Source organism: Salmo salar, chromosome ssa12, assembly GCF_905237065.1.
Source record: "Salmo salar chromosome ssa12, Ssal_v3.1, whole genome shotgun sequence".
Lineage (NCBI taxonomy): Eukaryota > Metazoa > Chordata > Actinopteri > Salmoniformes > Salmonidae > Salmo > Salmo salar.
In genome coordinates, this window is record NC_059453.1 from 29,382,929 (window position 1) to 29,410,165 (window position 27,237).

General features: G+C 47.4%; 1 protein-coding gene across 1 annotated transcript in view; it reads left to right on the forward strand.

The window, feature by feature from the left end:
- LOC106564661 (trinucleotide repeat-containing gene 6C protein) overlaps positions 1-27,237 on the forward strand; it is a 74,497-nt gene that overhangs the window by 38,275 nt on the left and 8,985 nt on the right. The window contains 15 exon segments of the mRNA XM_014130854.2: positions 2,977-4,164; positions 4,167-6,086; positions 8,570-8,779; positions 9,377-9,624; positions 11,298-11,355; positions 11,493-11,638; positions 11,945-12,088; positions 15,412-15,549; positions 15,728-15,847; positions 16,823-16,906; positions 19,774-20,011; positions 20,220-20,384; positions 24,514-24,711; positions 24,947-25,096; positions 26,260-26,481. Coding sequence (XP_013986329.2) covers positions 2,977-4,164; positions 4,167-6,086; positions 8,570-8,779; positions 9,377-9,624; positions 11,298-11,355; positions 11,493-11,638; positions 11,945-12,088; positions 15,412-15,549; positions 15,728-15,847; positions 16,823-16,906; positions 19,774-20,011; positions 20,220-20,384; positions 24,514-24,711; positions 24,947-25,096; positions 26,260-26,481 — 5,229 coding nt within the window.

Sequence of the window (27,237 nt, forward strand, 5' to 3'; positions counted from 1 at the left end):
CTTGTTTTTTTTCTCACCAAAAATGTAGTAGGAGAAACTTTTAATGGGGAATCTTTTGCAACATTGTTGGAAGTTAGGATTTGAGATGGGAATTTTGTGGTACCTCTGTGGTTACACTTTCTAGGAAGTGTAGAGCTGATTGCAGGTTGCGTGTGTGCATGCGTAGAGCTATATAGCCTACAGTGTGTGTGTCTGTGCCTTTCTACACACACACACACACGACTCTTTGTGATAAGGCAGTCTGAGAAGAGGAGATAAGTATGTTGAGGGGAAAATTGCATTTGGAGGGACTCAGAGGCGTCAGTATCTTAAGCCTAACCACATTTCTGTCAGTCAGTGTGTCTCAAACGGAAGCTAGTCCCCCCACTATTTGACAGGATGGTGTTGACCATAGCTTTATCTGTGATGGATAAACTCCAGGCAATTATGCAAATCACAGAACGATCTGATAGAATCCAATGGACTCCAATAGCGAGCTAATAGAAGGTAAGAATCTCTATTTGAAACGAGGTGATGCCCAAATACGGCCTACCTGACATTCACACAAACGCATATTAATAAAAAATTCTGTGACGCGTCAAAGGAAAGCCGGAGGCTATACGTTTTCTAAATGTCTAAGACAACTTTGACATTGAGAATGCTTTTGTGTCATAGATAATATAGCTAGCAATGGGATACTTTTCTTTTTGATATGACAATTGATGAGCTTATTGGATTTGTGAATTACAAAAACAAATTGATTATAATACAGCCTCCAACAATGAGCAGTTTCATAACATAAGCAGGAGGTCCTCTTAGGTCCTCTCTGTAGATAAGACCAGTTTAGTGGTTGGCTTGGCTTTGCATGGTGGTTGGTGGATCAATACCTCCTCTCCTCTCTCCAGCAGCATTAATAAGGCCATTGATTCATTACAGCCTCATGGCATGAAATGAGCCTATTATTAGTTGTTACCGGGACTGGTTTCTCTCATCGGTGTTAGTGAGATCATTGTGTGTCTGCAGGCTGAGGCGATGTTGCACAGTGTGGGCTAGACTTACACTACCGTTCAAACGTTTGGGGTCAATTAGAAATGGCCTTGTTTTTGAAAGAAAAGCAACAAAAAAAATAGTAAATTTTTAAAATAACATCAAATTGATCAGAAATACCGTGTAGACATTTGTTAATGTTGTAAACGGCTATTGTAGCTGGAAACGTCTTTTTAAAATGTTTTTTAATGTAATATCTACATAGGCATACAGAGGCCCATTATCAGCAACCATCACTCCTGTGTTCCAATTTACATTTACGTCATTTAGCAGACGCTCTTATCCAGAGCGACTTACAAATTGAATGGCACGTTGTTTTAGCTAATCCAAGTTTAGAATTTTAAAAGGCTAATTGATCATTAGAAAACCCTTTTTGCAATTATGTTAGCACAGCTGAAAACTGTTGTTCTGATTTTAAAGAAGCAATAAAACTGGCCATTAGATTAGTTGAGTATCTACAGCATCAGCTTTTGTGGATTCGATTACAGGCTCAAAATGGCCAGAAACAAAGAATTTTCTTCTGGAACTCGTCAGTCTATTCTTGTTCTGAGAAATGAAGGCTATTCCAAACACCGGTCTCAATGTCAACAGTGAAGAGGTGTAACTGGGATGCTGGTCTTCTAGGCAGAGTTCCTCTGTCCAGTGTCTGTGTTCTTTGACCATCTTAATCTTTTCTTTTTATTGGCCAGTCTGAGATATGGCTTTTTCTTTGCTACTCTGCCTAGAAGGCCAGCATCCCGGAGTCGCCTCTTCACTGTTGACATTGAGACTGGTGTTTTGCGGGTACTATTTAATGAAGCTGCCAGTTGAGTACTTGTGAGGCGTCTGTTTCTCAAACTAGACACTAATGTACTTGTCCTCTTGCTCAGTTGTGCACCGGGGCCTCCCACTCCTCTTTCTATTCTGGTTAGAGCCAGTTCTGCGCTGTTCTGTGAAGGGCATAGTACACAGCGTTGTACAAGATCTTCAGTTTCTTGGCAATTTCTCACATGGAATCGCCTTCATTTCACAGAACAAGAACAGACTGATGAGAAAAAGAAAAAAAAAGCTTTTCTTTAAAAAAAAAAGGACATTTCTAAGTCACCCCAAACTTTTCAACGGTAGTGTATATCTTGTTTTTCTCCCTCTTTTGGTGTGAGGACATATATTAATAGGAGCATTTTTTAAATATTCTGATTATTATACATTTTTATGCTGTTTTATGATTTATTTTCTTAGTTTTTTCAGTGTGCGTGAAGGAAAGAAATCTAGAATTGAAGACAGCAGAGTTTTTTTAATGTGCGTACTCCGCAGTCTCCACAGTGTCGGAGTGTAGCTGTGTCTAGCAGCCCAGGCCTGGTAGTGCTTTGTGGGGACCTGCTAGAGCGTAGGGAGTGATAGATGAGGAGCCATCTTGGTTTCATTTCAATAACTGAGCAGCTTTCCACTTGGGCTTCCCTTCACGGCCACAGCTAGGGGAGACTACATGGAGACTAATGGGCCTCTCTGTTCAGGGGGAGGGAAGGGGGGAGAGGGAGAGAGCAGGTGGGAGGGAGGGTTCCATTTCACCCACTCACATAGAGGAAGAGTAGGAAGGAAGGAGGGCTAGTGGGAGTGAAAGTAGGAGAGGGAGGGCTCCTATCTCTCACAGTCACTCCACATCTGACTGCACCAAAGCAGGAATATATGGATATGCCATAGCTAATAGGATATGGGGCATGGTCTGCTGTACATTCTGATTATGGCAGGCGTCTGACTGGAGAACAGACCAGGAGAGCGTGACCATTGCTCTCCTCTCACTGCTGCCAAGTCGGATGGTAACAGTTTAACCAACCAAGGAGATACAGTACAATGACTTCCTCCAAGAGCTGAGGGAGTTTATTATATGGTGTTCTCTCTGTTTCTCTGTCTGTCTCTCTCTCTCACAAATGTTTTCTCCTGGTTAAATAAATACATATTTTTCTCCTCCAGACCTGCCCTTCCAGAGTGGTCCTGGTGCCCAGTATGAGAATCCCCACTGGGGAGCCTTACCACCAGCCACCGACCGCAGCAGCAGCACCACCGGTAGTAGCTGGGATCAAGTGATCATCGACGGGAGCGACACCGAGGCCTGGCCCTCCATCAGTCGCAGCAGCGTCAGCCGACCAGCGAATCCTCCAGAATGTGCCACAGCCGCTGACTGTACGAACCCAGAGACCAGCAGCAACATGAGCATGGCCGCAGGGGCTACTAGCCAGCAGGCCCACTACCCCTCCTCTCTCAAAGCTAACGTTGCTAACGTAGCTAGCATGATGCAGCCTGGCGGTGGCCAGGGAGTTGGAGCCATCGGCAGCAGGGGCTGGGGTTCTGGACCAGGCCCCATCACCATGGGCCCCACTGAGGGAGCCAAATCTGACGGCCTAGGGCCCAACATGGGTCGGAGTGGAGGAGCACCCAGCTGGAACTCCCAGCCCAGCTTTAGCCTGAACCTGAACCCCAACGCCAACCCCTCGGCCTGGCCCGTGCTGGGGCAAGAGGGGGCTGGAGGTGGCCCGAACCCCGCCTCACTACCACCCAACGGTAGCCTGGGCAACGGGAGCCTGGGAGGGGACGAGAACAGCAGCAGCACCTGGGGAGGCATGATGAGCCCTGACGCCCCAAGCAGCATGGAACACCCCAACCTTAACACTGACGGACAAAACAGCCACCACACTAAGCAGCCCCTCAGCCCCATCCACGGGCTGCCTGGCTGGGGAGGCCAGTCCCCTACTGAGTCCTCCCAGCTCAACGGAGACGCAGGGAGCTCTGTCTGGGGCAACGGAGACACCAAGACATCCGCTGACTCCTCCTCCAAGAACTCAGGCTGGGACTCAGCACCCTCCGGAGGCATGTCCGGCTGGGGCCACTCTGGCAGCGGAGGAGGCGGGAGTGGCAGTGGAGAAGGAGGCTGGGGAGGAGACTGGGGGAAGCACTCCAGTGGTGGAGGAGAGGTCAAAGGAGGCTGGGATTCCTCAGATGGCCCAGCCCAGGACCAGCAGGTGAGCTCCTGGGGCCAGCCAACCCCGGCCCCGGCTAGTGAGGGTAGCGGGAGCGGTGGCAGCGAGGGGCGCTCCCATCGCAGGGAGAGGACTGGCAGCGAGGACGGAGGCCCCCCTCCCCTGCCTCGGCAGGACCTGGACCCCGTGTGCTCTGCAACACAGGCTGGGGCCAGACGCCTGTCCGCCAGCACACCTCCTGGGAGATGGAGGAGCAGCGTGCCGCCAACGAGAGGAAGACCAGCGAGATGAGGGGAGGCGGTGGAGGGGACACTTGGAGGGGCTCCAACAGCCCCTCTTCCGGATCCCCACCGGACCCCCGGAACGGGGGAGCCAACCCCAACCTGGGACCATCTCAGAGGCCAGGCTCAGGGGGCTCCGGACGCAAGAGCGAGGGCCCCTCAGGCTGGGGAGGCCCTCAACCCTCAGGCTGGGGGGAGCAGCCTGTCAACAAGGCCCCCAACGGTTCCGTCAGTGGCTGGGGGGACCCCATGGCCCAAGGCCCCAACACCACAAACAATGGTCCAAAGAGTGGAGGTCAATCCTGGGGTGTCCCTGAGAAGTCCTCCCCTACCTGGGACGACGGGCCAGCCAAGACCCAGCAGAACCAGAGTTGGGGAGAGGGGCCCAAGTCGTCCTCCCATGGCTGGGGCTCTGGCCATGGAAGTGGCAGCAATGGCTCCAATGGATCCAACGGCTCCAACGGTGGAGAGTGGAGAGAACCGGCCGAGGTGAAGAAGAATGGGTCCTCCAGCCACATGTGGGAAGGAGAAGGAGGAAATGGACGAGGAGAAGGAGGAAATGGACGAGGAGAAGGAGGAAATGGACGAGGAGGAGGAGGGTGGAAGGACAGCCCCAGAGGGGGTGGAGGAAATGGGAGTGGCTGGGGGTCGAAGCCTGCCCCTGCTGTTGGAGTTGGTGGCTGGGGGGAGACCCAGACCCAGCACCCCAACGGCCCAGCACCAGGATGGGGCTCCAAGCCCCAGGAAAGCCCCAACGGCCCAGCACCAGGATGGGGCTCCAAGCCCCAGGAAAGCCCCAACGGCCCAGCACCAGGATGGGGCTCCAAGCCCCAGGAAGGCCCCAACGGCCCAGCACCAGGATGGGGCTCCAAGCCCCAGGAAGGCCCCAACGGCCCAGCACCAGGATGGGGCTCCAAGCCCCAGGAAGGCCCCAACGGCCCAGCACCAGGATGGGGCTCCAAGCCCCAGGAAGGCCCCAACGGCCCAGCACCAGGATGGGGCTCCAAGCCCCAGGAAGGCCCCAACGGCACAGCACCAGGATGGGGCTCCAAGCCCCAGGAAGGCCCCAACGGCCCAGCACCAGGATGGGGCTCCAAGCCCCAGGAAGGCCCCAACGGCACAGCACCAGGATGGGGCTCCAAGCCCCAGGAAGGCCCCAACGGCACAGCACCAGGATGGGGCTCCAAGCCCCAGGAAGGCCCCAACGGCACAGCACCAGGATGGGGCTCCAAGCCCCAGGAAAGCCCCAACGGTCCTTCGCCAGGATGGGGCTCCAAGCCTCAAGAAAGCCCCAACTGCAATAGTGGAGGAGGTGGACCAGGAGGAAGCAGCATGGGGTCCTGGGGCGGCCCTGCATCTGTAAGGCAGAGTTCCAACCCCGGCTGGGGCCCGGGGAGCTCCGGAGCCAAACCCGACCCAGCGATGGAGCCCACCGGCTGGGAGGAACCCTCTCCTCCCTCCATCCGCCGCAAGATGGAGATCGATGACGGCACATCCACCTGGGGAGACCCCAGCGCCTACAACAAGACTGTGAATATGTGGGACCGCAACAACCCCACTGGAGGTAACGGTAACCAAGGCAACAACCCCACCCAGCCGCCAACCAGCAAGAGTAGCGGAGGCTTGACCGTCAACAACAGCCACAACAACCATTCCTCCGTCCCACCTAGCAACAACAATCACCACCACATGAACCACCACCACCTGCACCACGGACAGCCCCCGCCACACAGCCAGCACCACGGCAACAACAATGGATCCGCCAACACCGCCGCCCCGCACCAGGGCGGAGGACCCCAGGGCAGACCACCTATGGCCAACCCAGGTAAGAAACTGACCCCATTCACTGTCTGAAATGTCTGTTAAACTGGTTCTTATGCACCGCTGTAATGTATTGTGGTATTAGCCCTGTGATTAACCTATACTGGAACAACTGCAAGTAAGAGACTTATGTCGTATGTCTAAGGAAATATCCAACGTTCAAGTATATATTTTGTCATTGAATATTAGTGCAGTGCGATTTAACCGAAATGTTTTATTAATCATTTTTAAACAACTAATTGAGCGATATGGCTCAATTATTTAAATTCCATTTTGTTTGGGGTTTTCTGTGAGCTCAATGCGCACACAGCGCAGTTTCTTTAGATATGGAACAGATGAAGCCCGACCTGTGCGACGTGGTAGGGAGTTACCATGTGGTAATTACCTACAATGACCATAATCCATTGCGTGCCTACTTGTCCGGTCTGTTTCTTTTACGCCTGCTACATAAGAGACAGAAGAATGTGTGATCAAGAGGGACGGAGAGCAGTTGCATAGCAAGTTCTCGAACTGAAAGTGCATGATCTAAATGATTGATAGTTGGTATTCAGCAGTCATGCCTTATTTACTTTGAAGAGCTACTAAAATAGTGATTTTTGTCAGACAGAATAGACAGCAGCTCTGTAGAGATGAGATAATGACTTGGAATTAAATAATAGTCATCAAATAAAACACATTTTAATATACACAACAAGTGAGATATTTGTGATGTAATGTGAATGAAGGTTAATAGTTAATATGGTGATAAGCAGTAATGGACACTCACTACCATCATGGGACTTTATTGTTTTATTGTGTGTTACAGCATTTAACCCACAGAATGCATAGTGCATTTAATGTAAAATTATTGGAATTGAAAATGTGTATAATCGAAACCGAACCGACCTCAAAAAGCACTAAGCGCTCAGCATTATTGTACATGCACAATGCCAGGGCTTTTCAAGGCACCCCACTGCAAAGACAAAAGCTTCAGTGAAAGCTGACTGGCAGGAAGGCACTGTTCTCGCTAAAAGGTTATGGATGAGGGAGACCAGTGCCCCCTGCTGTTTCTCTATGTACAACCCCAGTAACCAGAGACTGATCAGCAAGGCTTGGCACACACTGCTCTAGTCTGCCTGCTTACAGGGCTCCTCAGTGGACTCAGCCAGCTCGGACAAGAGGGTCTGGGAACTGGGCCAGGAGTTAAACAGTCATGGCTGCCTGCCTTCTCTCTCCCTCCCCTCCTCTGCCTTCCTCTCTCCCTCCCCTCCTCTGCCTTCCTCTCTCCCTCCCCTCCTCTGCCTTCCTCTCTCCCTCCCCTCCTCTGCCTTCCTCTCTCCCTCCCCTCCTCTGCCTTCCTCTCTCCCTCCCTCCCCTCCTCTGCCTTCCTCTCTCCCTCCCTCTCCCCTCCTCTGCCTTCCTCTCTCCCTCCCTCCCCTCCCTCCTCTGCCTTCCTCTCTCCCTCCCCCTCTCCCCTCCTCTGCCTTCCCTCTCTCCCTCCCTCCCCTCCTCTGCCTTCCTCTCTCCCTCCCTCCCTCCCCTCCTCTGCCTTCCTCTCTCCCTCCCTCCCCCTCCTCTGCCTTCCTCTCTCCCTCCCCTCCCCTCCTCCTCTGCCTTCCTCTCTCCCTCCCTCCCCTCCCTCTGCCTTCCTCTCTCCCTCCCTCCCTCCCTCCTCTCTCTGCCTTCCTCTCTCCCTCCCTCCCCTCCTCTGCCTTCCTCTCTCCCTCCCTCCCCTCCTCTGCCTTCCTCTCTCCCTCCCCTCCCCTCCTCTGCCTTCCTCTCTCCCTCCCTCCCCTCCTCTGCCTTCCTCTCTCCCTCCCCTCCTCCCTCCTCTCTCCCTCCCTCTGCCTTCCCTCCTTGCTCCTCTCTCCCTCTCCCCTCCTCTGCCTTCCCTCTGCTCCCTCTCTCCCTCCCCTCCTCTGCCTTCCCTCTGCTCCTCTCTCCCTCTCCCTCCTCTGCCTTCCCTCTGCTCCTCTCTCCCTCCTCTGCCTTCCCCCTCTCCTGGCCAGACTTTTCTGTCAGAGCCTAAAAGCCCTCTGACTATATAGAGCAGCATCATGGCACCGCGTCAACCTATGCTTACGTCTAAAATGGCACCCTATTACCTATATAGTGCACTACTTTTGGCCGGAGCCCTATGGGCCTTGGTCAAAAGTAGTGCACTATATAGAGAATAGGGTGCCATTTGGTACATAGCAATACTGCCTCTGATTAACAACTTGGCTCTCGTAAAACAGAGGAAAAGCCTGAGGATTGAGAGTAGAACGGGGTGTAGTGCAAGTGAATGAATGGAAGCAAGCACACACTGTTCCTCAGTAGTTTTATGGTTACATTTTCATCAGTAATGGAACCAGTTAGTTGGCAGTAAAACTAGACTGCCAGACTGCAATTGCTAACAATATGTCAGATCACTGTTTGGTTGGTCTTGTAAGTGAAATATACTTGCAATAAAGTGTTGCACACACAACTTTAAAGCATACATTATAAATATGTTTTCTCCTCTCCCAGGCTGGGGGGAGCTGCCTAGTGTCCAGCAGCCCAAGCCAGAGCCAGCGTGGGGGGAGCCCGCTGGCCCCTCTCCTGCAGTGGACAACGGCACCTCTGCCTGGGGCAAACCCCCTGGTGTTCCTGGAGGCTGGGGCGATGGGGGGCACGAGCCCAATGGACCCTACAGGAGGGGAAACAACGGACCCTCTGGACCTGCACCCTGCAAGCCAGGTTAGGACCACACGCCGTTGGTATATGAACATGGTCAACACTCACTCATCTTATCAGTAAACAACAACAAAAATAATACTCTATTGTGTTTGTATGCATCTGAATGTTTCTGTTAAGCATTTGCTTTTCTAGATGTCTTGAATAACATTGTCACTAGAGGTTTCCCTGGTTGCATGCTTTGATCAATTTGGCAATTCTTGTTTGTGCTTTTAAAATAATTGTTATACAAGAAGGCAAGCAAGAAATGGAGGGACTTGCGTGACAATACTGCCTCCAAGTGGTTGCATTGCCAATTGCACGTAAAGGGGTTGCCCTTTATCTTTGCAAGCAGTCAAAACTCAAATCAAAGTGTATTGGTCCCATGCACATGGTACAGTTAAATTCTTGCTTGTCAACGTGCTATGGTTAGACTCCAAAGACTGCAGTATATTGGTTCAGCAGAAACACAGATACTAAGGTTAGCTTGAGACTATTGTTTGGCGCTGCAGTCAGATTTCAGTGAACTAGTTATATTACAAGAAGGCACTTATTAAATCATTTTTACTTAGTATTCAACTCTACAATATTCACATTTACCCTGCGCTGCTCCTCTTCCAGCCCTCAAATCTATGCAAGACGGTTGGGGAGGCGGGAGGGAGGAGGAGATGGGCATGTCTTCTGGCCAATGGGATGCTGACGCTGGAGAAATGTGGAACAGCCCCGCCTCCCAGGAGAGCAGCTCCTCCTGTAACTCGTGGGGCCAGCCACCCAAGAAGGGCCCGCCCAAGGGCAAGATGGGCAACCAGCCAGACGAAGCCTGGATCATGAACCGTCTCATCAAGCAGCTCACTGACATGGGCTTCCCGGTATGAATGTGATACATTTTGCAATGTCAGAATCAGACCTGGTTTCAAATACTATTTGATATATTTCAATTACTTTTGCTCCAGCCTCCTGGAAGGGGGGGGTTACAGTTTTGTGATTATTTTGTCCATTAAGCCAGGCATGTTCAGTCAAGCACAGTATTTGAAATTATTTCAAATTGTTTCAGAATCCATGTATTTAAATGTATGTACAGTTGAAGTCGGAAGTTTACATACACTTAGGTTGGAGTCATTAAAACTCGTTTTTCAACCACTTCAACTGTATTGTTAACAAACTATAGTTTTGGCAAGTCGGTTAGGACATCTACTTTGTGCATGACACAAGTAATTTTCCAACAATTGTTTACTGACAGATTATTTCACTTATAATTCACTGTATCACAATTCCAGTCAGTCAGAAGTTTACATATACTAAGTTGACTGTGCCTTATAACGGCTTGGAAAATTTCAGAAAATGATGTCATGGCTTTAGAAGCTTCTGATAGGCTAATTGGCATCATTTGAGTCAGTTGGAGGTGTACCTGTGGATTTAGGCCTACCTTCAAACTCAGTGCCTCTTTGCTTGACATCCAGGGAAAATCAAAAGGAATCGGCCAAGACCTCAGAAAGAAAGTCTGGTTCATCCTTGGGAGCAATTTCCAAACGCCGGAAGGTACCACGTTCATCTGTACAAACAATAGTAGGCAAGTATAAACACATGGGACCACGCAGCCGTCATATCGCTCAGGAAGGAGACGCGTTCTGTCTCCTAGAGTTGAACATACTTTGGTGCGAAAAGTGTAAATCAATCCCAGAACAACAGCAAAGGACCTTGTGAAGATGCTGGAGGAAACAGTTACAAAAGTATCTATATCCACAGTAAAACGAGTCCTTTATCGACATAACCTGAAAGGCCGCTCAGCAAGGAAGAAGCCACTGCTCCAAAACCGCCATAAAAAAGCCAGACTACGGTTTGCAACTGCACATGGGGACAAAGATCGCACTTTTTGGAGAAATGTCCTCTGGTCTGATGAAACAAAAATAGAACTGTTTGGCCATAATGACAATTGTTATGTTTGGAGGAAAAAGGGGAGGCTTGCAAGCCGAAGAACACCATCCCAACGCGTGAAGCACGGTGGTGGCAGCATCATGTTGTGGTAGTACTTTGCTGCAGGAGGGACTGGTGCACTTCATAAAATAGATGACTTCATGAGGAAGGAAAATTACGTGGATATATTGAAGCAACATCTCAAGACATCCGTCAGGAAGTTAGTGGTCGCAAATGGGTCTTCCAAATGGATAATGACCAAAGCATATTTCCAAAGTTGTGGCAAAATGGCTTTAGGACAACAAAGTCAAGGTATTGGAATGGCCATCACAAAGCCTGACCTCAATCCTATAGAAAATTTGTGGGTAGAACTGAAAAAGCGTGTGCGAGCAAGGAGGCTTACAAACCTGACTCAGTTACACCATCTCTGTCAGGAGGAATGGGCCAAAATTCACCCAACTTATTGTGGAAGGCTACCCAAAACGTTTGACAATTTAATGGCAATGCTACCAAATACTAATTGAGTGTATGTAAACTAACGACTTCAACTGTGTCAAGCATGTAGTTAATGTGTTGTATAGTTGAGATTGTCGCTGACTTGGTGTCTCGTGTTGTCATTGTGTTACAGAGGGATCCTGCTGAGGAGGCTCTGAAGAGCAACAACATGAACCTGGACCAGGCCATGAGTAGGTTTTCCCTCTGTCTGACTGTGTGTGTGTGTGTGTGTGTGTGTGTGTGTGTGTGTGTGTGTGTGTGTGTGTGTCTGACTGTGTGTCTGACTGTGTGTGTATTCCATATTTATCTGACCTTTCTCTTTCCCAAGGCGCTTTGTTGGAGAAGAAGACTGAACTGGACAAGCATGGCATGGGCATGTCAGACTACAACAACGGGATGAACAAGCCGTTGGGTTGCCGTCCCCAGGCCCTCTCCAAAGACCCCTCCTCGGACCGCAGCCCATTCCTAGACAAGGTACTATATGAATGCCACTAGCATTCTATCAGGAATCAACAGAAGTTCTGTCCATACAATAGAAAGACAGCTAGTGAAAGGCATGTCCATTGACGAAGGATTAAACCACACACACACGTGCCAATGAAAAAGAATGGTGAAAATATAGAGGTCTTGTTTGAGTTTTTCAGTCCCACTTTTTCTTATTACCGGGGTTGGGATTATGAGAAGTTTACAGTACCCTTAGTAAAACGTGCCATACAAAAAAAGTGATTAACTGAAATGATTTACTGACTGACTGATCTTGTCTCCCCTCCCTGGCTGCAGGACGGTGGTCTGTCAGATGACGCCTCCCCCTCACCGTTTCTGCCTTCTCCCATCAGCCTGAAGCTCCCCCTGGTTAACAACCTGCAGCCTGGGCTGGCCCTGGGCTCCCCGGGGCTCAACATGCAAAACTTAAACAACAGACAGGTAAGGGGGGTGAAAGGCATGCGCTGCACCTGTAGAGGACAGGAGTCAGGATCAAAGTCTCGTAATGAGGTAGCCCTTCCTGTGATTTACTGTTAAGATGTTGGTTCGGATCCCGTCTGTGACACATACATACACACATAGATTTAGCAAAAAAAGAAACGTCCTCTCACTGTCAACTGTGTTTATTTTCAGCAAACTTAACATGTGTAAATATTTGTATGAACATAACAAGATTCAACAACCGAGACATAAACTGAACAAGTTCCACAGACATGTGACTGACAGAACTGGGATAATGTGTCCCTGAACAAAGGGGGGGTCAAACTAACAGTAAGTATCTGGTGTGGCCACCAGCTGCATTAAGTACTGCAGTGGATCTCCTCCTCATGGACTGCACCAGATTTGCCAGTTCTTGCTGTGAGATGTTACCCCACTCTTCCACCAAGGCACCTGCAAGTTCTCAGACATTTCTGGGGGGAATGGTCCTAGCCCTCACCCTCCGATCCAACAGGTCCCAGACGTGCTCAATGGGATTGAGATCCGGGCTCTTCGCTGGCCATGGCAGAACACTGACATTCCTGTCTTGCAGGAATTCACGCACAGAACGAGCAGTATGGCTGGTGGCATTGTCATGCTGGAGGGTCATGTCAGGATGAGCCTGCAGGAAGGGTACCACATGAGGGAGGAGGATGTCTTCCCTGTAACGCACAGCGCTGAGATTGCCTGCAATGACAACAAGCTCAGTCCGATGATGCTGTGACACACCACCCCAGACCATGACGGACCCTCCACCTCCAAATCGATCCCGCTCCAGAGTACAGGCCTCGGTGTAACGCGCATTCCTTCAACGATAACCGCGAATCCGACCATCACCCATGGTGAGACAAAACCGCAACTCGTCAGTGAAGAGCACTTTTTTTACAGTACTGTCTGGTCCAGCGATGGTGGGTTTGTGCCCATAGGTGATGTTGTTGCCAGTGATGTCTGGTAGACCTGCCTTACAACAGCCTATTGCAGACAGTCTGAGCACTGATGGAGGGATTGTGCATTCCTGGTGTAACTCGAGCAGTTGTTGTTGCCATCCTGTACCTTTCCCGCAGGTGTGATGTTCGGATGTACCGATCCTGTGCAGGTGTTACACGTGGTCTGCCACTGCGAGAACGATCAGCTGTCCGTCCTGTCTCCCTGTAGCATTGTCTTAGGCGTCTCACAGTACGGACATTGCAATGTATTGCCCTGGCCACATCTGCAGTTCCCATGCCTCCTTGCAGCATGCCTAAGGCATGTTCACGCAGATGAGCAGGGACCCTGGGCATCTTTCTTTTGGTGTTTTTCAGAGTCAGTAGAAAAGCCTCTTTAGTGTCCTAAGTTTTCATAACTGTGACCATAATTGCCTACCATCTGTAAGCTGTTAGTGTCTTAACGACCGTTCCACAGGTGCATGTTCATGAATTATTTATGGTTCATTGAACAAGCATGGGAAACAGTGTTTAACTTCTCTAGGATAGGTGGGACGGTAGCGTCCCACCTGACCAACATCCATTGAAAGTGCAGGCACCAAATTCAAACTACAGAATTGTAAATATATGTCAAAATAAAGCTTAACTTCTTGTTAATCCAGCCAAGGTGTCAGATTTCAAAAAGGCTGTACGGCGAAAGCACATCATGCGATTATCTGAGGACAGCGCCCAGCACACACATGCATAACAATAATTTTCAACCAGGCAGGTGGCGACACGAAAGTCAGAAATAGCGATATAAAAAATGCCTTACCTTTTGATCTTCTTCTGTTGGCACTCCAATAGGTCCTATTTACATCACAAATGGTCCTTTTGTTCAATAATGTTATTTTTTATATCCATAAAAACTCAGTTTAGCTGGTGCGCATCAGTCAATAATCCACTCAGTTTCCCTCCGTCAAAATGCATACAAAATGAATCCCAAACGTTACTAATGAACTTTTCCAAACAAGTCAAACAACGTTTACAATCATTCCTTAGGTATCCTAATACGCAAATAAACGATACAATTTAAGACTGAGAATCGTTATTGTCTTTCCTGGAGATAAACAACAAGGAACGCGCTTTCTTCCACGCGCTTGGAAACACTAAAGCCAAAAGGGGAGCCACCTAGAAAAACTAAAATTTCTAGGGTCATTTTTCTAAAAACCAGCCTGAAACTCTTTCTAAAGACTGTTGACATCTAGTGGAAGCAATTTCGGAGGACTTGGGCTTATAATTAAAGTTCTAGCCATTGAAAACAGTGGCAAGCAGAATTTTTTTTTTGGGGGGGGGGTGGTTTGTCCTCGGGGTTTTGCCTGTCATATCAGTTCTGTTTTACTCACAGACATAATTTTAACAGTTTTAGAAACTTTAGAAAACACTCTATCGAAATCTACCAATTATATGCATATCCGAGCTTCTCGGCCTGAGAAACAGGCAGTTTACTTTGGGTGCGCTTTTCATCCGGATGTGAAAATACTGCCACCTATCCCAATGAAGTTAACTTCACAGATCTTCATTGTAAAGGGTTTATCTTTGAAAGACAGGGTCCTGAAAAGGGCCGTTTCTTTTTTTGCTGAGTTTAGCTATACACTAACACCCACAAACACATTTACTGTATACAGTAGCACCCACACACACATTATGCTTACATGACTCACACACACACGCGAACCCATTGCCAGGAGCTGGAGAATAGAGGGGCCTCGAGAAAACACTTTGGATGTAGTTGAGAATTCCATTCAGCTTGCCACCACTCTGTCTCAAGTGTCGTTACGTCAGTAACCTTGCATGGAGAGCCCATTGATATTGAATAGAAAATAAGAGTCCTTGAAAGCCCAACAAAGCATTGTAACTCTGTCATAACAGTATTGAATTGAACAACTTCTTGCCTGACACTGAACAAAATTCTCTTTACGTGACCTGTGTCCCATTTTCCTTTATTGGCATATTGCGGGAGGCATTTAAAGAGCACTATCATTTAATCACGATCACCATTTAATCCAACTGAATGCACTCCAAATGTGCCAGTTTCTCCAGTATTGGTAAGTGGTTCGATAAGGTAGACCTTAGGTTTTCAACTATTTTCTTTCAAATGGACCCTGGATGATTTGGAAAGTGGTGGAGAAATAAGCTGATCACTAGAGTAGTGTCTTTGTTTGTGGTTTCTCTGAGACTGTGAGCAAATACCAGAGTTGTGTATTGAGGGACATCCTATTCATCGGCTGTCTGTAGGGAATGAGTGGATTGAGTGATTGCCATGTCAACTCTTATTGACATTTAGTCATTTCCTCTCTTGTGTGTGTGTGTGTGTGTGTGTAGATGCAGAGTGGAATGTTGGGCAGTAGTGGAGCAGCACTATCCCGGGCCATGCAGCAGCCTCCTCAGCCGCCAGTGCCGCCTCTCGGCTCCTCCCAGCCTAGTCTACGCGCTCAAGTGCCTCAGTTTCTCACCCCTCAGGTACACACACACACACATGCATACACTATACCTCAGCCAAGTTTCTCTCCGCACACACACCACCTCGTTTTCTGTCCCCCAGGCTCTCCTCATGACTCCTTTACTCTGTTTGAAGATATTTTGAGGTGTTCTGACCAACTCTCATCTCCTCTCTCTATCACCTTGTCCTCCCCTCCAGGTTCAAGCACAGCTCTTGCAGTTTGCTGCAAAAAACATTGGTCTGAACCCTGCACTTTTAACCTCACCAATAAACCCTCAACAAATGACCCTGTTGTACCAACTTCAGCAACTGCAAATGGTGAGTGAAAGCCAAAGGCCCCTGTCTGCATTAGAAACAGGGTTCGTACTAGCCGAACCAGGCAGGATGGGCCGGTCTGCATTAGAAACAGGGTTCGTACTAACCGAACCAGGCAGGATGGGCCGGTCTGCATTAGAAACAGGGTTCGTACTAGCCGAACCAGGCAGGATGGGCCGGTCTGCATTAGAAACAGGGTTCGTACTAACAGAACCAGACAGGATGGGCCGGTCTGCATTAGAAACAGGGTTCGTACTAACAGAACCAGACAGGATGGGCCGGTCTGCATTAGAAACAGGGTTCGTACTAACAGAACCAGACAGGATGGGCCGGTCTGCATTAGAAACAGGGTTCGTACTAACAGAACCAGACAGGATGGGCCGGTCTGCATTAGAAACAGGGTTCGTACTAATCGAACCAGACAGGATGGGCCGGTCTGCATTAGAAACAGGGTTCGTACTAGCCGAACCAGACAGGATGGGCCGGTCTGCATTAGAAACAGGGTTCGTACTAGCCGAACCAGGCAGGATGGGCCGGTCTGCATTAGAAACAGGGTTCGTACTAGCCGAACCAGGCAGGATGGGCTGGTCTGCATTAGAAACAGGGTTCGTACTAGCCGAACCAGGCAGGATGGGCCGGTCTGCATTAGAAACAGGGTTCGTACTAGCCGAACCAGGCAGGATGGGCCGGTCTGCATTAGAAACAGGGTTCGTACTAGCCGAACCAGGCAGGATGGGCCGGTCTGCATTAGAAACAGGGTTCGTACTAGCCGAACCAGGCAGGATGGGCCGGTCTGCATTAGAAACAGGGTTCGTACTAATCGAACCAGGCAGGATGGGCTATTCTTATTGTATTTATTTTATGGACACCCTCAGGGGTACCCTGGATAAGATGATGACCCTTTCTCTCTTTGTCTCCCTCTCTCGCGTTGCCTCTCTCTTTCTCTCGCGCTCGCACTCTCTGTGTGTGTGTTTCTAGGCGTACCAGCGTTTACAAATCCAGCAGCAGATGATGCAAGCTCAGCGCAACGTCTCCGGTCCCATCAGACAACAAGAGCAGCAAGTAAGAGGCCCCTGTTTCAACCCCAATACATTCTCATCTCTGTGTGTGACCCTCTGTCTCGTTCCATTTGATTTCAATCACTTTTTGACCGCACTCCTTTTGATTTTGAACTAAACTTTCCATACATATTTGCCCATGGTACAAGTGGTCAGAAAGTGAGAAGATGGAGGTCCTCAAAGTTGACCCATTTTGCATACCCCACCCTACCTACATCCATGTCTTCATCACTGGAGAAGATAAACCGTTGAGTTTGATATCATTTAAACGCTTGCAAACTATTTTATAATTTCTTGAAAAATGTAAAGTATACAAAAAAAATGTTCCTTTACCGTCGTTGATCTAAAACCGCATGAACTCCGATTTTTTTTGTTTGTTGCATTTCCGAATATGTTGTAGCTTTGACCCTATTTGACGTCAGAGGTTTTAGCTGTGCCCGCAATCGATTGAGAAACAGGGTGTGTGTAATTTCAATCATAGAAACAGAATGGACATATCCCTTCAAACCGGTGCAATTTAGCTGGTACATCATTGACATTTGAATTGAAACGTTTACTTCCAATTACTACGACAAAGATGGCCGCTGGTCCACCCACCGTCGAATGTGAACATAAATGTCTGTTCTATTATTTGGTTTTTTTTCAATAGGTTTCCTATGGAAGACTAACAGTATAATGTAAAACTGATATTCCCATTCAAGTCAACATTCTGATGTGTGGACCTCCAACCATGTTTGTGCTACCATTTTGAAAGTTGCCATGTCAAATGTATTCCCATTTTAGAACATCCACGCTGTGTTGAAGAGCATGGCGTCTCAACCAATGGCAGGGCACAACTCAAACACCAAATATTATATCAAATAGGGTCTAAGCTACAACATATGCAATCACTTTACACATGTTTTGATCATTGACATAAAGTAAAAAATGACGATTTAAAAAAAAAAAAATCTATAATACCGTAGCTATACATTGTATTGTGTGTGAGTGTTGAAATAGACCGGATATGGTTACTGAAAGTTGCAGGAGAAATGTGTTTGACAAAAGCATTTCCGGTTTGTGCAACGTGTTATTTCTCTAGACTGTATGGATGGAGAAGTAGTTACGGAAGTCCGTTGTTTGTGTGGTTGGTTCCTTTTTTTTTTCTTGCAAATGTGGAACTTGTTTAAAATAATCTGTGATAAGACACTAAAGCAGGGGGTTCCCGAATGCTTTTGGCACACGACCCCGTTTTGATATCTGAAAATTCTCATGACCCCAACCATGTGGTTAACAGCCAATGTTTACTTTTTTTAATTGGGGCTATGGCAGTCAATTGCAAAACATTCTAACCGTATTTCTGATTGTTATTCTCAACTCGCCATCAAGTACTTTTTCATGTGGGGCTGTGAGAGTCAATTACAAATTTGTCTGACGTCATTGATCTTATCTCACCACCACTAATGATATGGGTGTACTTGATACATGTCGCGTCTGAGCTTCTCAAAGTCAAGGGGCGTGGTCCACAGTGCGCACCTCATCGATCCAGGTTGGATGTGACAGGAGAGAGATTTAGTTTTTTAATGCAGACGAGAGCGCTGAATGGGCGTGCTATGAGTTCTAATGCTCGGAGGGAGGCGACACTGTATTCCTTTTTGTCAGGAACCAAAACTCCTCAATAGTGACCTGTGAATGCGTTGTCTGCAACATACGGTCACAGCTCCATCAGCTGTTCCTTTTCACTTACCGATATGTCAACTGAGCCAGGATCACAAACGGATTTGGCTGATTTGGTCACTCATCTGTATCATTTCTTTTTGTATTTGCCCTGCATGATTGCGTTCAGTTTCCCAAATATCAAATATGTCTGTTACATAGGCAAGGAGACACGTTTTATTTTCATCAAAGTCTGTTTTTACATCCATTGCAAATGACAATTCCTCTTAATTCAAAAAAATCTTTCCAACACTCCCCCTCGATAACCACCAAGCCTCGGCGTGAAATGGAACATTGTCATGCTCTGATCCCATATCGCCACACAGTTTTGTGAACAGGCGCGCGCAATGTATTTTACAATCGAAGTTACCTGCTGCATATCAGAGGTCTGCGCTCACCTCTTTTGCCGCCAGTTGCTTTCGGTGTACCTATTATAACTCAGTGGTTGTATCATACAATGCGTCCATATGGTAGAGGGAGACTCATTCATAAGAGTGGAATCAGTTTTTCGTCAATATCGCCACGCTTAACATCACTCGTGCTGTTTCATGCTCGGGAATCGTGAGACAGAACTATATGTCGGGAATAGCATCCCCTGACAAAATGCATCTCGGCCCTCACGGCTAACGTCCATTTGGAGAGAATAAGGTGGGGAGTTTGAGTCTTTGTCAGTTTCCTGTTGATTGCTAGCTATAGCATCAATTCAGTGTTATCTGACAAAGGTATTGATGTGATTTTCTGTGCCTCTGCTTCCCCACACATTGTTTTCACCATGTCGATTGCGGTCGGTAACATCAGTCTCTGCTATAGTGTGGTTTCTTATTCATTGGCCGTGAGAATGATTGCAATGGTCAAGTGCGGCCTTTTCCCACGACCTAAAGGCACTCTGGTTGAATTTATACTTTTAGATTTTGAATCATTTAGATTTTTAAGGTTAAACACATTTACAATGATTTTGAGAGACAAACCTGACCCCATTTTCATAGAACCCTAGTTTGTGAACCGCTGCACTAAAGGCAGTCTTCCCACCAGATAAAGTGACTGTTGATGAGGTGCTGATTGTAGGAGTCATGCCACGGTCTGACTTGGTCATTGTAACCTTATGCCCCCACACTCTTTCTCTCTCCTTTGTCCCCCTCTTTCTCTCTTACTCGCTCTCTCGCCCCCCTCCCCCAGGTTGCACGTACAATCAATAACATGCAGCAGCAGATCCAACAGCACCAGCGTCAGCTGTACCAGGCCCTGCTGATGAAGCAGCAGCCCCCCGGCTCTCACTCCTCCTCCGGCCTGCACCCCGGCCAAGGCAAATCAGCCCTGGACTCGTTCCCAGGCCACCCCCAGGCTCCGGGCCTCTCCGACCTGCACACCAAAGAGCCGCATTCTTCTCCCAATTCCTACAGCCCCTACCCCCTCTGTGAGTCCAGCACACAGGTCCTACATGCACACTGTCACTCACACACGCACTCCTTCAGCCCCTACGCTCTCGCTACATCTCACAAACAAGCTGTTTGTATAACTAGTAAGCCTTATATACGTCAGTATAAGTCCCTGCAATGTCCTACTTTATCTATCTGGTTTGTGTTGAGCTGTGTATTCAATGTTAGATTTTTTTTCTCTCTTAGCTGGACTCAATCCAAACATGAATGTAAACTGCATGGAGGTGGGGGGCCTGTCCATGAAGGAGCCTCCCCAGCCCCAGTCCCGTCTGTCCCAGTGGACCCACCCCAACTCCATGGACAGCCTCTCTGGAAACTCCTCCCACATGGAGGCCAACCTCAATAAGCACGGTAGGAGGAACACTAGGAACTGTATGACAAAGTCCCATTCAATTCTGTTTTTCCCTCAAGGGGCAATAAATATACACGCTGTCAAATAAGAAATCAATCTATTAGTCTTCTCGATAGCAAAATTGGGTTTGCTGCTCACTTAGTCGCTTTCTTTTAAGAAATAGTGACTTTCAGTTGACTCGCTCTGAATAACATTAAAGTATTTCACACCAACTCTCTCAGCCAACACAGACATTCTCTGGGTTTCTGTCACTCACAACAGACACGTTAACACTGGAAATATAACGTGTGAGCCACAAACACCACATCCCCTAACCTCTCCCACTGTAGCGTGAACATCAAGCTGCTCTTCTGCCCTTCTTATAGTAATCAACTTGCACCAGTAAACAGGCGTCTTTACTCGAATGCTTTTGTATGTTTCCACACATCTCAGTGATAAAACGGTGTGGGAAATCTCAACTGGAAGTATTTAGTATGAAATCAATTGTTTCTCTTTAGTGTCTGACATTTAAAATGACTATTTAAATCCATATCTATTTCTCAAATGATGTCTCGTGTTGCTATTAATCTGGATGTATCCTTGCGACCCAGTGTTCCTTTTGCCCTCCATACTCCACTAAGAGCAACACTGACAACCACTCTTACTTTGTCATGTTTTTAAGCCTCTGATTGTCATTTATGTATTTTTGTACGCCAGTGGCTGAGACATCTATATACAGTACCAGTCAAAAGTTTGGGGACACCTACTCATTCAAGGGTTTTTCTTTATTTTTACTATTTTCCGCATTATAGAATAATAGTGAAGACAAACTATGAAATAACACATGGAATCATGTAGTAAGCAAAAACGTGTTAAACAAATCAAAAATATGTTATTATATTTGAGATTCTTCAAAGAAGCCACCCTTTGCCTTGATGACAACTTTGCACACGCTTGGCATTCTCTCAACCAGCTTCCCCTGGAATGCTATTCCAACAGTCTTGAAGGAGTTCCCACATATGCTGAGCACTTGTTGGCTGCTTTTCCTTCACTCTGCAGTCCAACTCATCTCAAACCATCTCAATTGGGTTGAGGTCAGGTGATTGTGGAGGCCAGGTCATCTGATGCATCACTCTCCTCCTTCGTCAAATAGCCCTTACACAGCCTGGAGGTGTGTTGTGTCATTGTAGTAAGTAGAATGGAGCCGGAGAGGATGGCTGACGTTTTACGTGCTCCTAACCAACTGTGCTATTTGTTTGTTTTTTTGCATTTAACTTATTTTTTAACCTGTTTTGTACATAATGTTGCTGCTACCGTCTCTTATGACCGAAAAATGACATCAGAATAGCGATTTACTCACCTCGAACTGGAAGAAGCTTTATCCTTTAACATATCTGTCGCGAAGGATATACTACTTTCTCAGCAACAGGCCCAAAGCCTTGTCATTTACGTGAAGAAAAGCCTGAGAAAAAGGAGGCGGGGGTCGGGCAGCATTCTGAGAATTCGTAGGCGAGTGAGTAAACCCCCATTCCATTCTATTGGCCAACGTGCAATGATTGGAAAATAAAATTGATGACCTACGGTCAAGGTTATCCTACCAATGGGACACTAAAAACTGTAATATGTTTCACCGAGTCGGGGCTGAACGACGAAACGGATAATATAGAGCTGTCGGGATTTTCCATGCACCGGCAGGACAAGAAGCTACGTCTGGTAAGACGAGGGGTGAGGGTGTGTGCCTTTGTCAATAACAGCTAGTGCGCGATGTCTAATATTAAAGAAGTCTCAAGGTATTACTCGCCTGAGGTTAGAGTACCTTATGATAAGCTGTATACCACACTATCTACCAAGAGTTCTCATCTATATGGGTGTCTATTTACCACCACAAACCGATGCTGGCACTAATACCACACTCAAGCAACTGTATAAGGCCATAAGCAAACAAGAAAATGCTCATCCAGAAGCGGCGCTCCTAGTGGCTGGGTACTTTAATGCAGGCAAACTAAAATCCGTTTTAACTCATTTCTACCAGCATGTCACTAGAGGAAAACCAGCGCAACCAGAGGGAAAAAAACTGTAGACCACCTTTACTCCACACACAGAGATGCATACAAAGCTCTCCCCTGCCCTCCATTTGGCAAATCTGACCATAATTCTATCCTTCTGCTTACAAGCAAAAACTAAAGCAGGAAGTACCAGTGACTCGCTCAATATGGATGTGGTCAGATGAAGCGGATGCTACGCTATAGGACTGTTTTGCTAGCACAGACTGGAATATGTTCCGGGATTCATCCAATGGCATTGAGGAGTATACCTCCGAAGTCATCGGCAAGTGCATCGACTACGTCGTCCCCACAGTGACCGTATTTACATATCCCATCCAGAAGCCATGGATTACAGGCAACAGATGAGCTAAATATATTTTATGCTCCCATTGAGGCAAGTAACACTGAAGTATGCATGAGAGCACCAGATGTTCGGTAGGCGACGTGAGCAAGACTTTTAAACGGGTCATATTCACAAAAATGCAGGGCCAGACGGATTACCAGGATGCGTACTCAAAGCATGAGCGGACCAACTGGCAAGTGTCTTCACTGACATTTTCAACCTCTCCCTGACCAAGTCTGTAATACCTACATGTTTCAAGCAGACCACCATAGTCCCTGTGCCCATGGAAGCGAAGGTAACCTGCCTAAATGATTACCACCCCGTAGCATGAAGGCCTGATTCACGGTCTTCTCTGAACAGTTGATCTTGCAATGTGTCTGTCACTTGAACCTTGAAGCATTTGGGCTGCAATGTATTTTTTTATCCCCATTTCTCCATCCCTATTTCTCCTCAATTTCGTGGTATCCAATTGGTAGTTAGTCTAATCCTATCGCTGCAACTCCCGTAAGTACTCGGGAGAGGCAAAGGTTGAGAGCCATGCGTCCTCCGAAACACAACACCGCCAAGCCACACTGCTTCTTGACACAATGCCTGCTTAATATTTTTATTTTATTTCACCTTTATTTAACCAGGTAGGCTAGTTGAGAACAAGTTCTCATTTACAATTGCGACCTGGCCAAGATAAAGCAAAGCAGTTCGACACATATAACACCACAGAGTTAGTTACACATGGAGTAAACAAACATAGTAAATAATACAGTAGAAAAATAAGTCTATATACAATTTGAGCAAATGAGGTGAGAAGGGATGTAAAGGCAATAAATAGGCCATTGTGGCGAAGTAAATACAATATAGCAATTAAAACACTAATGGTAGATTTGACAGATGAGTGTACAAAGTAGAAATACTGGGGTGCAAAGGAGCTAAATAAATGCAGTAGGGGAAGAGGGAGTTGTTTGGGCTATTTATAGATGGGCTATGTGCAGTGATCTGTGAGCTGCTCTGACAGCTGGTGCTTAAAGCTAGTGAGGTTGATAAGTGTTTCCAGTTTCAGAGATTTTTGTAGTTCGTTCCAGTCATTGGCAGCAGAGAACTGGAAGGAGAGGCGGCCAAAGTAGGAATTGGCTTTGGGGGTGACAAGTGAGATATACCTACTGGAATGCGTGCTTAGTCCAGAAGCCAGCCGCACCAATGTGTCAGAGGAAACAACGTACACCTGGCGACCTTGTCAGCGTGCATGGGCTCGGCCCGCCACAGGAGTTGCTAGAGCGCTATGGGACAAGGACTTCCCGGCCGGCCAAACCCACCCCTAACCCGGAAGACGCTGGGTCAATTGTGTGCCGGTCGAGGCTGTCTGCGACAGAGCCTGTACTCGAACCAGGATCTCTTGTGGCACAGCTAGCACTGCGATGCAGTGCCTTAGTGGGCTGAAATTTCTGAGGCTGGTAACAATGAACTTATCCTCTACAGCAGAGGTAACTCTGGGTCTTCCTTTTGTATACCACCCCTGCCTTGTCACAACACAACTGATTGGCTGAAACGCTTTAAGAACGCAAATGAACTTTTAACAGGGAACACCTGTTAATTGAAATGCATTCCAGGTGACTACCTCATGAAGCTGGTTGAGAGAATTATTCTACAATGTAGAAAATAGTAAAAATAAAGAAAAACCCATTAATGAGTAGATGTGTCAACTTCTGACTGGTACTGTATGTATTTTAAATGTCAAATTAATTAATGAATTCCTTTGACTTTTCCTAGGTGCCATTTCTGCTGCTTCTAATCTGGGCCCCCCTGGAAAGCCCCCCCACATGGATGACTCCTACAGCCCCTACAGTATGATGGGTGGGTCTGAGTCCCCCACCTCCCCCCTGGTTCCCCCTGACAGCTGGGGCCAGGGACCGGGAAAGAGCCCCAAGGACCAGATCACCAACGGAACAAATATCAACTGGCCCCCAGGTTGGTAGAGAAGACCGACATTCCTAACTCCCTTTCAATCAGATCAAACTTTATTTCACACGTGATCCTGACACACTTTACTGATGGAGGACAAAGAAAATAGATTTAAAACTCTTCTAAACTGTTTTGATTTTAGAAAGATAAACACATTTAAATTGTTCCCCACCACATGTGAGTTTTTAAATGTTAAATAACCAATGTACTGACTGTATTGTCCTCCATGTTGTCGTCTCAGAGTTCTGTCCAGGCGTGCCCTGGAAGGGCCTGCAGAACATTGACCCTGAGAATGACCCCAACATGACCCCAGGAAGTGTTCCCAGCGGCCCCACCATCAACACCAACATCCAGGACGTCAACCGCTACCTGCTCCGGGACCGCAGCGGAGGTGAGGAGGGGGTCTATCAGGGAGACAGGGTCTGGAGTTAGTTGGCTTTGTTAAGATGCCCGGATCGTCAAATAGACTGTATACATTCATTAACAGGGCAGGTCTCTGCTGTTGATTCTCACAGGTGTTAACTTGTATTACTGTATTGACATTTCACTGTATTGACAACTTTAAGCTTATATCCTATTCCTTTCCATGACACTGAAGGGGTTACAGTACTACCTCACTTGTTGTGACCGTGCCACCCAGTAGCACAGGCCCTATTGTATTTATACACTTTCTTTAAATCAAGTTGTACATGTTTCTTTCCCCACCACCCCCTCTGTCCATAACAATGGGCCACCACGGCTAGGCTCCTCCCCTCCTTCACCGCCTCAGAACGGTGCTCTGCCCCCCTCCACGGACTGGCCAGTCAGTGGCTGCTACACTAGCTCTTTCAGTCTGTCCTCCCCGGATGAGGAGAGTGCAGGTACAGACCACAGCCCCCCCTTCCAGCCTCCTATGTGGACATGCTGACCCCTTGACCCATGGTCCCCATGCTTGACCCCCCTCCTTTCCCCTAATTACCACCATAGCAACACACCTTTATCCTATTGTTTGTGTGTGGTCTGTGTTTGTTGAGTGTTACGGTAGATAGGTCCTTCCTTTGCCTAATTGAATCCTACTACCAACTACCCAGTGCTGGTGTATCAAGTGCTCCACGATGTGATTGCGTTGTACTCCTCATGGAATTAAGTTTCAGTGTTTGAATCAAGAAATACTTTGAATGTTGTGGCCCTAGACCCCTTTTCATAAGCATGTGTTGACGTGACATTTTTGTTGCCGCTAAGCAACCCACTGAGAATTGCTATGAATACTTGAAAAATGTCCCCTTTTTAAATGTCTGAGTGACCCGCATTCTGTTTTTACATTCATGTTTCCTGTAGTCCTCAATGCGATCTCCGATATGAAACATATAAACCCATGCAGCCGAGGTTTATTGTTGAAGTGTTAATGTGGGGCTTCTTTTTAAAACTTTGTGTCTGCCCAAAGTTAGATGTCTAACAATCTTTCTAATAGCAGATTATAGGCCTACATAAACTACCTCAATCTGTCATAGAACATAGGCTTCCACAGAGGGTCTCCATCTCTACAACAGTATCTCATAGGTTCCTCTCTCTCAGGTAAACTATCTGACATGAAGTCCACCTGGTCCCCGGGGCCCATCTCCCACCCCTCCCAGGCCTCTCTGTCCCACGAGCTGTGGAAGGTCCCCCAGGGGCCCCGCAACAACACAGCCCCCTCCAGGCCACCTCCGGGCCTAACCAACCCCGCCAAGCCCTCTTCCACCTGGGGAGGAAACTCCCTGGGCCTGGCCCAAGGCTGGAGCAGCTCATACACCTCAGGTGAGATGCCACAGTACAACTCCTCAGCCTGAAATATAGACCGGGGGAGTTGCTCTGTAAGAAGACTGGAAAGACTTAAACCTGGTAATATACCTAGTAGAGGAAAATCAATGAATGCTGTGATCAGGGGTTTGGAGTAAGTCGTTTTTGAGATTTGATTTTTTTAAAGTCAATTCATGACTTGATGCTCATTGAAAACCATTGAATCTGGAATTGAGCTGACCCTAGATGTTCCACTACACTGCCTTGTGCTTTGTCAACACCCTACCCTAACATAATGTTTTTGACACATTTACCTAAAGAAGCATAGTGTCGAACACCACATAGGCGTGTAATGTTCTTAGGTGTGTTCGTTGTAGAGTGTGATTCGCCCCCACTATGTTTTGAGCTCTTCTCCCCTCGTCACTCACTGTAGTAAGGTGGAGCAATACACACCCCGCTGTGGTTAGAGGCCTTTGTCAAACTGAAGTCTTGCAGCTTACCAGATAAGACTTAAAGGACTTTTGTCATGGCTTCAAAGAGAACCTAAACTGTGTGACCTTATTTTGACATGAGTTCTAAGGTCACACTGAGGTAAAAGTGCTTACATGAGACAATGCAAATATGTCGTTTTTCAAAAAAGAACATCCATAGACAAAACAATGGACAACATGCATACAAATATGTTGTCATCTATAGAAGACAAGTTATTGACCAAAAATGATTGCTTTATATTTTGTGTGGACCTGACTATTGACTGATCATGTTCTCTTCTCT